The sequence below is a fragment of the Argiope bruennichi genome, chromosome X2 (genome assembly GCF_947563725.1).
Source record: "Argiope bruennichi chromosome X2, qqArgBrue1.1, whole genome shotgun sequence".
Lineage (NCBI taxonomy): Eukaryota > Metazoa > Arthropoda > Arachnida > Araneae > Araneidae > Argiope > Argiope bruennichi.
Window position 1 is genome coordinate 33,667,093 of NC_079163.1, and position 13,502 is coordinate 33,680,594.

Genomic DNA, 13,502 nt, shown 5'->3' on the forward strand with positions numbered 1-13,502 from the left:
TTATCTGCATGAATGTAATTTACGTTGATAAACATTTAAATGAACCCAAGCTTATTTTTCGTAAAAATAAACATCGTTATGATTAAAGTGTCAATTTTTTTCAGATGATTTTTTCAGATGAAATCAATTAAAACACGGGACTGACTTTGGAAAATTTGAGAAATTTATAATGAAATTGCTTGACAAATGTGCATCACATGTAGTTTTAACAGATGACACCTTTTTAAACTGAGATATAATTGGTTTGATCACAGAATTAATATGTTGCAAGTAAATACAGTTGATTTAGAGTGGTTTTGGCTGACTGCACACCTCCCAAAATTATTTTCAATATTATAAGTCATATTGTCTTAACAATGTTTAATTCAGGATTCAGAAGTGACTTTATATTAAATTTTCAATGGATTATTTTTGAAATTATGAAATATTTAAAAATTTTGTTTATATCCAAACATGGAAACATTTGACCTTCTATTGTTAGATGCACACTAATGAAGGTCAAGAGCTACATGTTGGTGTAAATAATCAGATAATGAATTCAAAACTGAATATTCCATATATTCTGGCCATATAGTTTATTTTGATGACTGCACAAAACAATTATGACAACATTCGGCCTAAGAAAATATTACACAAACACTAGTACATAAATATACAGTTTCTGCGCATAGATTTTTCCAAGAAAATGGTATCCACAGGGTTAACAGAAATGACCTATTATAGTTCATCTAATGTTCAAACCAAATGCAAAAATAAAATGTTTTTGCATTTTAGCAAGGAATTCAGGTCAAAAATATCCTATAAATCTTACTAAAATTTATATTTCAAAATATTTAATTAAAAAAATTTATACTTTTTTTAACAATACTAAATTCCAAATGAGACAGCACAATTTTCAAACTTTGTATATACACATTCTGTGCCACAATACAGAAAATATTAACCAGAAATGTGCTGTAGAAACAAATATTGCACTTTGTTTCTCATCTAACTATCTTTCATAAACTATCTTATGATTCGATATGGCACATAACATTGCTTAAAGAAAATTCTAATTGTGACATTCATAAAATTGAAGGATATAGTAAATTTGTGAGGCGTCAAGTAGTTCACGATCTCCTTGTTTTATCTCCCATTCTATTCTATTATATATATATATATATATATATATATATATATATATATATATATATATATATATATATATATATATATATATATATATATATATATATATATACACACACACAAAGAAAAAAGATATAGATTTCAATCTTCCTTTCAAAAAAGTTTAGAGAATATAAAACTATGATATTGATATGTTGAGAGAAATATAAAATATTCGCAAAATAATGCTTATATCCTGTATAGTTAATAATTGTACTAAAAACGCTTACTCTTTTGTTGAAATAAATCTAATATTCAAATACATCAATCAGAAAAAATCTCAATCTATATCAATCACCATTTGTCAAAATAAAGGAACAACACAATAAATATAAAAATTTTGATTGAGTGGAAGTTTTTTTGATTACTGCAAGAGTTTCAAATAAATAGCCAATAATTTTTCACAAGTAATTTTAAAATAAGTAAAAACCAAGTGTAAAATTAACAACAATATTCTACAAACATAAATATGGAAATATGAAACTGAATGACAATGAATGAATTAATACATGAAATTATTAAGAGAAAATACATTTACAGTTGAATAAATTATTCAAACAAAACCAAATTTATATTACACTTATAAAAATACAAGAAATTCACTTTCATGTACAAATAATTAATAAGATTGGCCTGGTGCTAAAACCAAAAGAAAAGAAGAAAAAAACTGTGAGAATCATTTTCATGATAAGACTTAATTTTGGAATAACGATGAAAAACGAATTAACATTTGTCCTACAAAGCCTTACAATTATTCATTAAGGAATGATGCAACTGCAGGCAGATAGTGAGTTATTATTCCAAATGTAAATGTACAGATAAGTAAATATAATAATTAATTCAATGGGGTATTTTTCTTTTTGCTGGTACAAGCTTTCTCTTTATAGAGATAAACATGGAAGGTTAAATCCATCAATATTTTGCCCTGGTGGAAAGATATCTTTCACACTGCTGTGTATGATACATAAAAATAAAGAGCATACAATAATATTGGCAGATATTCCGGAAGTAGTGGATAAATAAATATGTCAGTAAAGATGATAGTGCACTTATGCATTACTTCCATTAAAAATCTATGAGATATTTACTCACAAAAATATAAGTATTTGTCAAGACAAAATTTTGGCTAAATTCTAAAATAACTTATTGACCTGTTTATATTTACTTATAATTTAAACTATCCTATTGCCTCTCATTACAGCTCTTATTAATCGAATGTTATTCATTAACTACATACGAGTTCAACTACTAAATATCTGAGACAAAATATGCTTCCACAAAATTAGTTTTACATGATGGATAAAATTTCATTTAATAGAATGCCTAAAATCTGGGATAATTTAAATTTAGAGAGTTTCGAAACAATGTTTTAATTATATTTTTTATGTAAAATCTTTGACGTGAGAAAGTACAAATGCTATTGAGGCAAAATGCCATTTTAATCACGTTTTATTTAAAATTCACTCTCTCTGATAAAAATTGTTAATTCTTTTAATTCAGATTCTAACTACTTGTGCAAAAGACACAGGCACTGGTTGAACAAGTTTCTTTTCTCTCGAATATCAAGGCTTTGTGTTTAAATATTTAACACTGCTTTTTTTAGGATCAGACAGCCGACAAGGAAGGCATAGTGTTTCAGACACAGCAGTCAACGTTCATGATTGTCACATCTATAGCAAAAAAACTTGGACAGTCATCAGATCTTATTTTTGCACTCATGGTATAATAAAACTATACGAGCTAAATTTAGCTATCTTTATTCTAAATCCCTTCTTAACAATGTTATGTAGAATATATTCTATCTTTTTCTATCATTTAACCTATCAGTGAACTGACCTGCACAATTATGAAAACGCGACTAAAAATCGGTTTTTAAATAATCTAATAACGTGATTTTTTTTTAATTTAATCAATTAAGTGTAGTATTCTCTAATATACAAAATAAAGGTTTAAAAACGCTTCCCTTCATCAGATTAAATCTAGACATATATTATTTCTACTGGCCACAAAACAAGTAACAGTCCACGATAGGAAATACAACAGACAAGCGCTTCACAGGAAGTGCATGCAATGGAAATTAATAAATACACTATAGTGCTTAAAATTTCAAACATTACACCAACACTATGTATAATTTAGAATCAATGAAGCAATTATGGTACATAAAATACAAATTGCTGCCATCAACACTAATTCTCAAAAATTACTTAATATTTGAGATTACTAAAAACAGTCACTAGGATAATACAATAAAAGGCTTAAGTACCAGCAACAGAAATAATGAATATGAAATAACTGACTTGTAACTTTACTACAAGCTGTTTCCATGTTCACACAAGGCTAATTTATTTTACATTTAAGCCTGAAGCAACCGTTAGGGAATGTTGCTAATGAAAATAGATTCTCGCCTAATATTTAATCATGTCTAATAAACATCAGTGTTAGTGCAATCTAACAACATATAAAATATTTTGGTTGCCAACAACTTTTTTAAGATCATTTCACAATGTCAATGTCTTGATATATATAAAAGATATTCTACAGTATATATTGATGGCAATATCACTATGAAACAATAAACAACAAATCTCACATTTACAAGATCAGGATTACACATTAGGACAGATAGCATTTAAGTCCAACTCAGCAATAGTTCACTGTAGTGCTCACTGAAGAATGCAGGAACTATTTGTCCAACAAAATATTAAGCCAGTTCCTCAAGAAATCAGATCTTTTCATGAATGTAGGTTACCTCAATGAAAGAACATGAGTACTGGCAAACTCAGCAATGTCCATTAATGATATTCAAAGTTCATCTCCATGAGATAGAATATAATAAAAGGGTGACACACATACATATTTCCTCTTATTTTACATTTAATTCTTAAAGTTTGTCTTAAATGCACCAGCATATTCATTGAGAAAATATCCACACAATATAATGTTTATAAAGATGATACCCTATAAGGGTATAATGCCTTAATAGTTCATCACCACCAAAATACACTGAATGGCTGTCCACTTTCGGGAGTCTTGTACTATGTAGCCCAACCATCTGCTGTAAGACGCGGCCTCTTGTTAATATGAGGATCATAGTCCATGTTTGGATCTGGTGAAGAGGATGTAGAAGGGGCAAGAGAATGATGGCCAGGTGATAAATGACCCTGCACTGATGGAGGCCGATGTAGACTAAGAGTTGAGTTATCACGCGGAGGAGAAATTGGTTCACTTTTAATTTTTACTGGAAGAGGTGATGAAGATGGAGGTGGTGTTGCACTGCTAACCGAAAGATGAGGTAAGCTGCTTATAGTAGAGCTTGGGCTGCAACATCAAAGAAAGTAAAATTAACTTTAAATTATAAATATATATCCTAAAATAACTACAAATGGACCGTTCAATTGATTATTGAAGGATTAAACAAGTATTCAAAATTATTGTTAGTTATTCAAAGATTATCAAAATTGCGATTAACTTCAAAAATAAAATAAAAAATTACAGTAAAATTCCGATTTTCCTATAAAACATTTTAAAAAAGGAGGAAATAATGCAAATAGCAATTTCTACAAATCGTAATTTATATTTTTACAAAACATTTAAAAAAAAGCAGCAATTTAAAATAATCTTAACCCTTAATAGACTCTACTACAAGAATTGCATCGGCACAGTTTTATTAAAATATATATTTAAAAATGCAACAATTCCCTCGAAATAAGTTACACATAACCGTTTCTTTTAAGTTTGAGAACTAATAAGAGTCAAAACAGACATAATATTTTCCTAACCACGCAAAATAAATAATCGAACTATATAATGATTTTTAAAAATTAAGACACTTTAAAAATATATTTTTTAAATTTAAATTATAAAGAATAAGCATAATTAAACAGAATTTAAAAAATATTAACTTTTTATCATGCATTTAGTTTATACATATTATTATATTAACATTTTACTGCATAATGATAAAATTTTATATAAAATGAAACAAATTATGCTTACCTTGAATGTGAAAGTCCTTGGACTCCTGACAGTGGACCCTGGGACCAATTTTGAAGCAAACCAGGAGAATTAAATCCTGACAATCCTAAATCCGAACTGAGTTGAAAATCATCTGAAAAATAATATGGATATACTTTTTAGCCATATTTCATATTTTGTTCAATAGTACAATGAATTTAGTTTACAATAAACGAAGAAATAATATATATTGTATATCAAAAAATCCTCAAAAATTTAGATATGCTGCCTTTTTGTAAAAACCTTTACAACAAACATAATGTTATTTTCTGCGCTTTCTCACACGCAAGAGAAAGAGTTTTTTTCTTTTACTAACAAAAACTCAGAACTCAAGAAAAAAGGCACCTTAGCCGATAAATGTTAGATCGAACCTGGACACATCTTAGAAAGTATAAACGTCTAAAACATAGCATTCTATACAAAAACAAATCATTGGTAGAAATCATAATTCCTACCAATTAAGAAATAATACCTTCTTTTAATGTTCATGGTTTTTAATTATACATATATATACTTGCTATAGATTCGTCTAAGTTATATAATTTCGGAATGAATACGAAGATATATCTATTTCAGCGTGAAAAAAATATAATTCTTTAAAAGCAAAAATAATAATTATTATTAACTATTTGAGAAAGTTGATTAATAAGATAAAAAGTACATTGATAATAAATTTAAATTATTTGTAGTACTTTTTTTAAACTTAAAAAAAAAACTAAATTAATAAATAACATTAGTAGTCAAATACCTAGGAGTCTTACTCTGGAGGTCGAATTTTGTTAATTAATAAACTTCTCTTAGATGAATTTATAAGAAAGACTCGAATGAGCAATTGGGAAATGAATGTTACGATGTTCTCAGAAATAGTTAAATTAGAAAACAAGTAAACTTCTTGGAATACATTCAAGTATTTTTCTTATTTTATTTATTTATAATATGTACTTTCCAGAAATAGTACGCATATCTTACAACTCAAAATAATCAGAATAACATATGAATTCGATATTAAATATATCTCAACACCAATTATACTTATTCACAATTAAATTAATTAATGGTCAAAATTTTAAACACAGAATTGATATTGAAATCTATAACATAAGTGATTTTTTTTTTTTTTTTTTTTTTTTTTTTTGAAATCGCTTCTTAACAATAAGAACTGATTGACTGAAAAATCTGCAGTTTCATTTTTTGATGAAGATTTATTCAATGATTTCGACTGATTGAAAACATTTATGGTGTAAGCAACATTTAAAGGCAGGAAGCATGTTAGTAGTGAATATAGATATTGATAAGCGTGCAGTTAGAAATTGTTCTATTGACGGCAAACAAATGGTATTCTTTGAAACATAATTTCAAATTAATGAACCGAAATGTATTTCCTGTCGTAGCAGTGATACCCGACACCACTGCATTATGAGCCACATTTATTAAATTGTGTTATTAATCATTTTTTAAATACAGATTCAAAATCAGAATAATTTGTCTGAAATGACTGCTGAAAAAACTTGAATCTGTATTCTATGAATAAAAAATGCAGCTTTTATAAGTCTTTTCAGAAAGACCTTTACGACAAGGTATTAAAATGAATTAAATAGTTTATGAGTACAATTTTTCGGCAAGAGAAATGTATCGTCGGGAACTCGTAATAACATTTATATTTGTTAATACGTAATAAAGATTCACAAAGATCCCATAAGAAAATTTTTTCATCATTGAACATTCAAAGGATTATATATTAAACTTCACCCACATGGAAAATTACAGAACATGGTTTTTAGGTGGAATGAGTATTTTTCAGAAAATAGCCTAACATTCATTAATCTTGCTTCATAGGTACCGAAAATTACTTTCAGGTTTAAAATATACTAAGCTGATTAAAATTGCTTTGGACACTGAGAAATTGAATATTTTTTTAAATTCTTTTAAGGTTATCTTTAATTTTTTAATTATTTTCATTAATTTTTCAGTAGCAAAATTTAATGTGATAACTTAAAAACAATATTAACAAATTAAATTTATTGTTTCAATAGTTTCTCATCTAAATAGTTTAATATTACATGTGATTATTATCATTTAATAACACTTACAAATTATTTCTTCTAAAGAAAAAGTGCTTTAAAAATGCTATTCAATATTTAATTATTACCTTTCGTGGGTACTTCTTATCTAATAAACGAGTGAAAACTATTATTGTAAATAAATAAGATCGCAAGATAACGGAAAAGACATATACATTGATTGTTTCTTAGAATAAACATTTTTTGCAAATTACCATATGTTTTTGGTGAGATTTTCTTATTACATTTGAATTATAGAGCAGAAAAAATCGATTTCTCAGAAAGTTCAAAGCAGAGAATCAATGACAGGAGGAAAGCTAGTGGAGGACCAAAGGGCTTATTTACTACATAAGTCTATAAATTATACTTTCATAAACCAATGAAACTATTAAATTTAAAAAGTAATATTTCAGGCCTCTTTTAATTATTATAACCAATATTCGCGCAAACTTGTTCATTCTTTTTACTTTTTTTATATTTTGTAAGAAGTTAATTCACATTTCTATATATGAGAGAAAATTGTGATATAAAAATAATCACAATAGCAACGAAGCACTCAAATGATTGTAACTAACAGTATAACTAGATTAGAATTAACATTTTTTTTTTCTCTGGCTCACAATTTCTAGAAACATTTTAATCAAATTCACTAGTTTATTAAAAATATTTCTACATATTGGTAGGTTAAGATATTTTCTAAATTTTCTGAGTTAATAATTCTTTATTCATAAACAGCCTGGGAAATCTTAAATACAGCTATGAAGTAAAAGCTGTATTAAGTTACTTTTGGTAAATGTTATCAATAATTATGCAGAAAACCCAATATTAATTTCCCTGGTTTCTGAAACTTGTTTTAATAATACTTACAACTTGAGACTTTAGTCATTTCAGAAATACAAAAATATTTCATGGATAGACAGAGTCAATTACAATTAACCCATATTAAACATGATAGCTTCTATTTACTTTATTCTAGAAGAGCAAATTTTCACATGGCATTATTGAACAACTAGCAATTTAAAGAAAACCACAAGCAACTAGATACAAAGAGAGCTGTTTTCATCTACCTGTTATTATTAAATGATATAGAACAGTCATAACTTCCTTACACTGAAACCCTGAATTGTGCAACCAATAGGAAATTTAAACTTCAAATGCTATATATACTGCCTTTGACTTTTTTTAAAAAAATTTCAAATTTTCCAAACAAACTTTACATGAGCATCATTACTAATACGAATTGAAAAGAATATTTTATGTAAGAAAATTGGCTTTAATTTGTACAGAAACATTCAGATACAGAGCATTATTAATAAGAACAATATGGAAAATATAGTGTAATATCCAACTTATTTATTCTCAAGAAATTCTTTTTTAAATTACGAAATTGCTATTTTATTTTGACAGTGGAAAACAGTTATTTTTAAATTCACTCAAATGACCACCACTGCAAATTCTAAACAGACAAACTAAATTGTGAATCCATGAGCCAAACTTCAGCTCAAAAATCTAAAAGGCAATAAACTGATAAAGTTTTAAGAAACCCGTGGAAAGGTAAGTTCTGAGAAAATAAAATTAAATCTGACCATAGTTGTAAATATTGCTTACTTGCACTTTATCTTTAATTACTTTACCTAATACAGACTAATAATAAATATATCCAATTGTGACAAATACAGCATTCAAATTCAAAAACATTTAAAAAAAAAAAAAAAAAACTTTCCGAAATCATTTTCAGTTCACTACACGTGAAAATACTGAATACATTATTTATCAAAATCTCAGCCCCAAATGTAATTTTTTAAAAAGATGTGAATTAAAGGCTTGAAATATTTAAGAAGGCTCCATCCACAATGTGAATGTTTTTTTCTCGAATAAATATTATTTTCATTACTATCACAGATTATATGAAAATAGTGTATGTATTAAAGCAGATAAACTGGATTTATTGAAAACAAATGCGAAACACAAAACGTGTTGAAGAAGTCAGCAAATAGTAATTCATGACATGTATCACAAAAAGTCTTAAGAAAACTGAGATAAGCACATAAAATATATGAAATGAAATTTGCATAATATACGTATAGTGAAAAATCCTTTTTATATATTTATGTAAGCTATTAATTGTTACTATAACAATTTGGTAGAAGTATTCTTGGTTAATCTGTGATACAAATAATTTATAATGATGCCAAATAAATACTGTTTAACTACTTAAATTCTAGTTTCCAAAATCATATTTCCGCTCAAGCAAAAACTTTTGCAGCAACAATGATAATCTTTTTTTAATGAAAACTTATTATTAAATATTTCAGGCTCATTATTTTCTATGAATTAATTAGCATGGACAAAAACAGTTTTGTGTTTAAAAAAGCTGACCTAAAATTTGGGAAGTTTGCAACAACATATTTGTACAACTGTGTTGAATTTGGCAATCGAAAGCTTCGCATAATACAAAATACGATAAAAATACAGAAAGCTTCACAAACAAATCTTATGCTAGAATCTAACTTACTATATAGAATTCTTTTTTCAAATTTATTTTTATGAAGTTTCTGTGAGTTCTAGGAAGTATAGGCTAAAATTAAACTTCAATACTCAGTTGGAAATGCAAAAAACTTCAAAATTAAGGCAAAAATGGGTAAAAATTTTGAGCATGCTTTTGGTAATTCTACAATCATAATAAATAAATTCATGAGATTTTTTTTTTCATTAGCCTTAAGATTGGTAAGCAGTTTCGCAAAAGATTTATAGAGCTGCTAAGAATTACTCAAAATGGATTTTAAATGCGCTTCTATTTAAGACAATTCTAAAAATAGGATGATTTCATTAAAAGTACAAGTCATAATTTGAATCTCTAGAATTAATCACTTAATTCAGCAAAACAATCATAAATTTATGCAAACTTTTTTATCACAGATGAAAGGGCATTCCAAAAGTACATGGGAAAAAGTAGGTAAAATTGTTAGCACTTTTGTGTGTGTGTGTGTGTGTGTGTGTTTCAACAAAGAATTTAGTAAGTTCTTCTAGATGTCCGTTTCCTGAACATTTGCACCTGTCAGAATACGAATTACTTTCAATATCACTATATATTTTAAATATTATGTTTTAAGTGAATGTTTTTTTTTTTTTTTTTTTTTTTTTTTTTTTTAAGAATGCAATGAATAAATTAGTATCTCTGCTGATATTTTTGAATTCATCTATCTAACTGCGACTAAAAAAAGATATTTAAAAGAATAATACCTAACTGTTGCCACATTTTTAAATATAGGGCAAACAATAAAGACGATTAAAATGTCGTCAGTGTAGTGAAACATTATACAATACAAACATATAAAATGAAAATATGGCAGATATATGTCTTGAATAATTTTATGCAATACAAATGTACAGATAAATTCGAAAAAAAAAAAAATGGTGAATTCACTTGGGAAGGTGCTTATATTTTTTATTTTTCAATGTCCAATTCCTTTTATATTGTATAAAACATGTTACAATATATGAAAGTATTCTTACATTTATAGCCAAGGCACTCAGAAACATATCAGTTGTAATGCGAAAATTATATTGAAAGCTAGATTCTAGATTTAAGATGAAATTCCTCAAAATATAAGCAAGTAGGCAGTTAAACGAGAAGAAATAAACATTTTCCTGCCTTCTTTCCACAAAATATGCAAGGGGAAGAGTTTTATTCAAGGAAGAGTATGTACTTAACACTTTTATAAAAAAAACATCTGCAGGTTGGTTTATGTATCATACCACCAATAGTGTCTATTATAAAAATATTTGAAATACCATTAACTTATTAACTTTTCATGTATACATCTTTTCTGACTTAATATGATAAAGTTGATTTTAATACTTAAAAAATCCATTTCAAGATATTCTATTTCATCAACTAATATGATAATGAAATGATAATATTTTATTAATTTTCAAAATTATTTTTTAAATGTAAAGTAAGAAGCATAGCTTTAAAAAAATCACTATCTCATGCAAATATTCTCTTGATAAATATAAAATTTCTCATCACAAGTATTTAAATCACAAAAATGCATAAAGTAAAAATACCATAAATTAAAAGTTGAAAACCTTCAGAATGAAAAAATAGCAATTTGACATGCAAATATATTAATAGTGCATCAAAGAATGTTCACAGATCAGTATTTATATAGAAGCATAAATATTTAGAAAAAGAAAAAATAACCCAACTATATGGACTGACTTCAAACAATCTTTATTGTTTTTGATACGGAAAATAAAAATAAATTTGATTTGATAAAAATAAAAAAAAATGATAGCCAAAATAAATTTATTTTTACAAATCAGTATTTAATGTCAGTACAATGCATATTACAAATTAAAAACTTCTGCGTTATACAAAATTCCAAAACAATTTTATTTTCAATTCAACAGCATTTTTCAAGCCACAAACTGATTCATGAACATATATAAATGTATATATAAGGAATAAATGCAAATGCTACACTTGATATCTTTAGTCCAAGAGTATTTTACAATTAGTGCACAGCTTTAACAGGTGGCAGGAAATACTAGCATTCCATGAACTTACTTGGAGGGAAGGACGACGAAAGACTGGACGGATAAGCCATGCTAGGTATTGAAGCATTGACATTTCCAACTTGACTTCCCATTGAATTAGACGGGCGAGAATTCTATGTTAAAAAAAAATGTAAGATTTAAATTTGTTCAGATAATTACTGTGTAACAAAATTTGAATATTTAATCAATTCTCTTTTAATAATTAAATCAAAATTCTTCCATTTCAAAATCCATAAAAACTTTTAATGTTTACTTATAAAATACAGATAGTAGTGTGGATTCATAAGAAGCATTTATTTATTATTATTGACCATTTCACTCCATATTCTATATAACGGTTTCTGAAGTACACAATAAACATATTCATACATAGAAACATATGCAATTCAAGATTTCCCAATCTCAAATGCACAATCAAAACATTTATAAAAGAATGTTGCAAACATTGTTTTTTCAAAAATTTATTACAAAAAAAAAAAAAGTTTTTTTTTATTTTTTTTTTACCCTTTACAAAATTTGAAACACCGAGAATATACTGTAGACCATATTTTTTTGTGTGGAATCAAGAGTTTAAAAATAGCTCATTAAGTCAAATTGAAATTTTACAAAAAATTACAGGCAGTCTATAATTTATGATAATGCAATGGTCTGATATTATGGTTAGGTGAAATGCCACTTCAAGATAAATATAACCTGAAGTGTAATTTGTGCTAATTATAGCAAAAGTAGATAATAAAATGGAAGAAAACTGTACATACCTCTAAAATTATTTAAAAATTATTTTATGCATACTGCTTTCATGTGACATGAAAAAAGAATAATTAGATTTTTCTTTTAATAAGTAAAATTAGAAATCACTATACCAATATACAGGGTGTCTCAAAAACCTTGACTTTTATTCCTTAAATATTGATCGTACGCATATACTGTAAATTCTAAAGTTGCGTAAAAAAGGTGCAAAATGTTATGAAATCTATTAAAATTTTCTGGAAATTAAACTTTAAAAAATGCAAAATTTAAATTTTTACACGGACCCCGTACAAAAAAAATTTCTAGTGAGTAAAATGTACCTCACTCTCTAATAAGGTCATGTACAAAATTTCAAAATTTTATCATGAAAATTCTCAAAGATATGTTAAAACAAAGTACAATACATTTCTATAAATGGATACAACACATTTTGATAAATGGATAGAGAATATGAAGCACCCATTTTAAAGCATGCAAAAAATTCTTCTGATTTAAATTTAATTCTCTATTTATAATTTTATTCACTAATCATAAAATTTTTCTCCAGTTATATTCATGCATGCAATTCTTCACAAATAATACTTATTAATAACAAATTTAAATGCTTATAAAATTTCAGGGAAAATATACCATTGAAGAGTTAGCATGAGAATTCGGTATTACAACACGCAAATTGGATCTGTTTCCAGGTGGTGAATGCTGCTTGTTAATTTGTTTATTTATCATTACAGGAGAACTGTTCCCAGGCAAGGAAGGGGAAAGTGAACGATGATAGCCATTTGGAGTGACACCATTAATATCAAGGAGACCTGGAAAGAATCAAACAAATTTAAGAATTTCTCCATTAATGATAACATAGTAATGATGTATTCATATACAACAGTTTATGATGAGAGTTCAATGAATAAACTATTATCTATCTAGAAAAATTGATATATAGACAAG

The 13,502-nt window shown here is 26.6% G+C and overlaps 1 protein-coding gene across 4 annotated transcripts in view; it reads right to left on the reverse strand.

Annotated features, from left to right (window-relative positions):
* Positions 1-1,222: 1,222 nt before the first annotated feature.
* LOC129959976 (myocyte-specific enhancer factor 2-like) overlaps positions 1,223-13,502 on the reverse strand; it is a 348,098-nt gene continuing 335,818 nt past the window's right edge. For all 4 annotated transcript variants that reach the window (XM_056072924.1, XM_056072926.1, XM_056072925.1 and 1 more), the window contains 4 exons: positions 13,188-13,366; positions 11,818-11,920; positions 5,167-5,278; positions 1,223-4,488 (listed from right to left, as the gene is read on the reverse strand). In XM_056072924.1, coding sequence (XP_055928899.1) covers positions 4,206-4,488; positions 5,167-5,278; positions 11,818-11,920; positions 13,188-13,366 — 677 coding nt within the window. In that variant the 3' untranslated portion in view covers positions 1,223-4,205. The remainder of the gene's footprint in view (positions 4,489-5,166; positions 5,279-11,817; positions 11,921-13,187; positions 13,367-13,502) is intronic.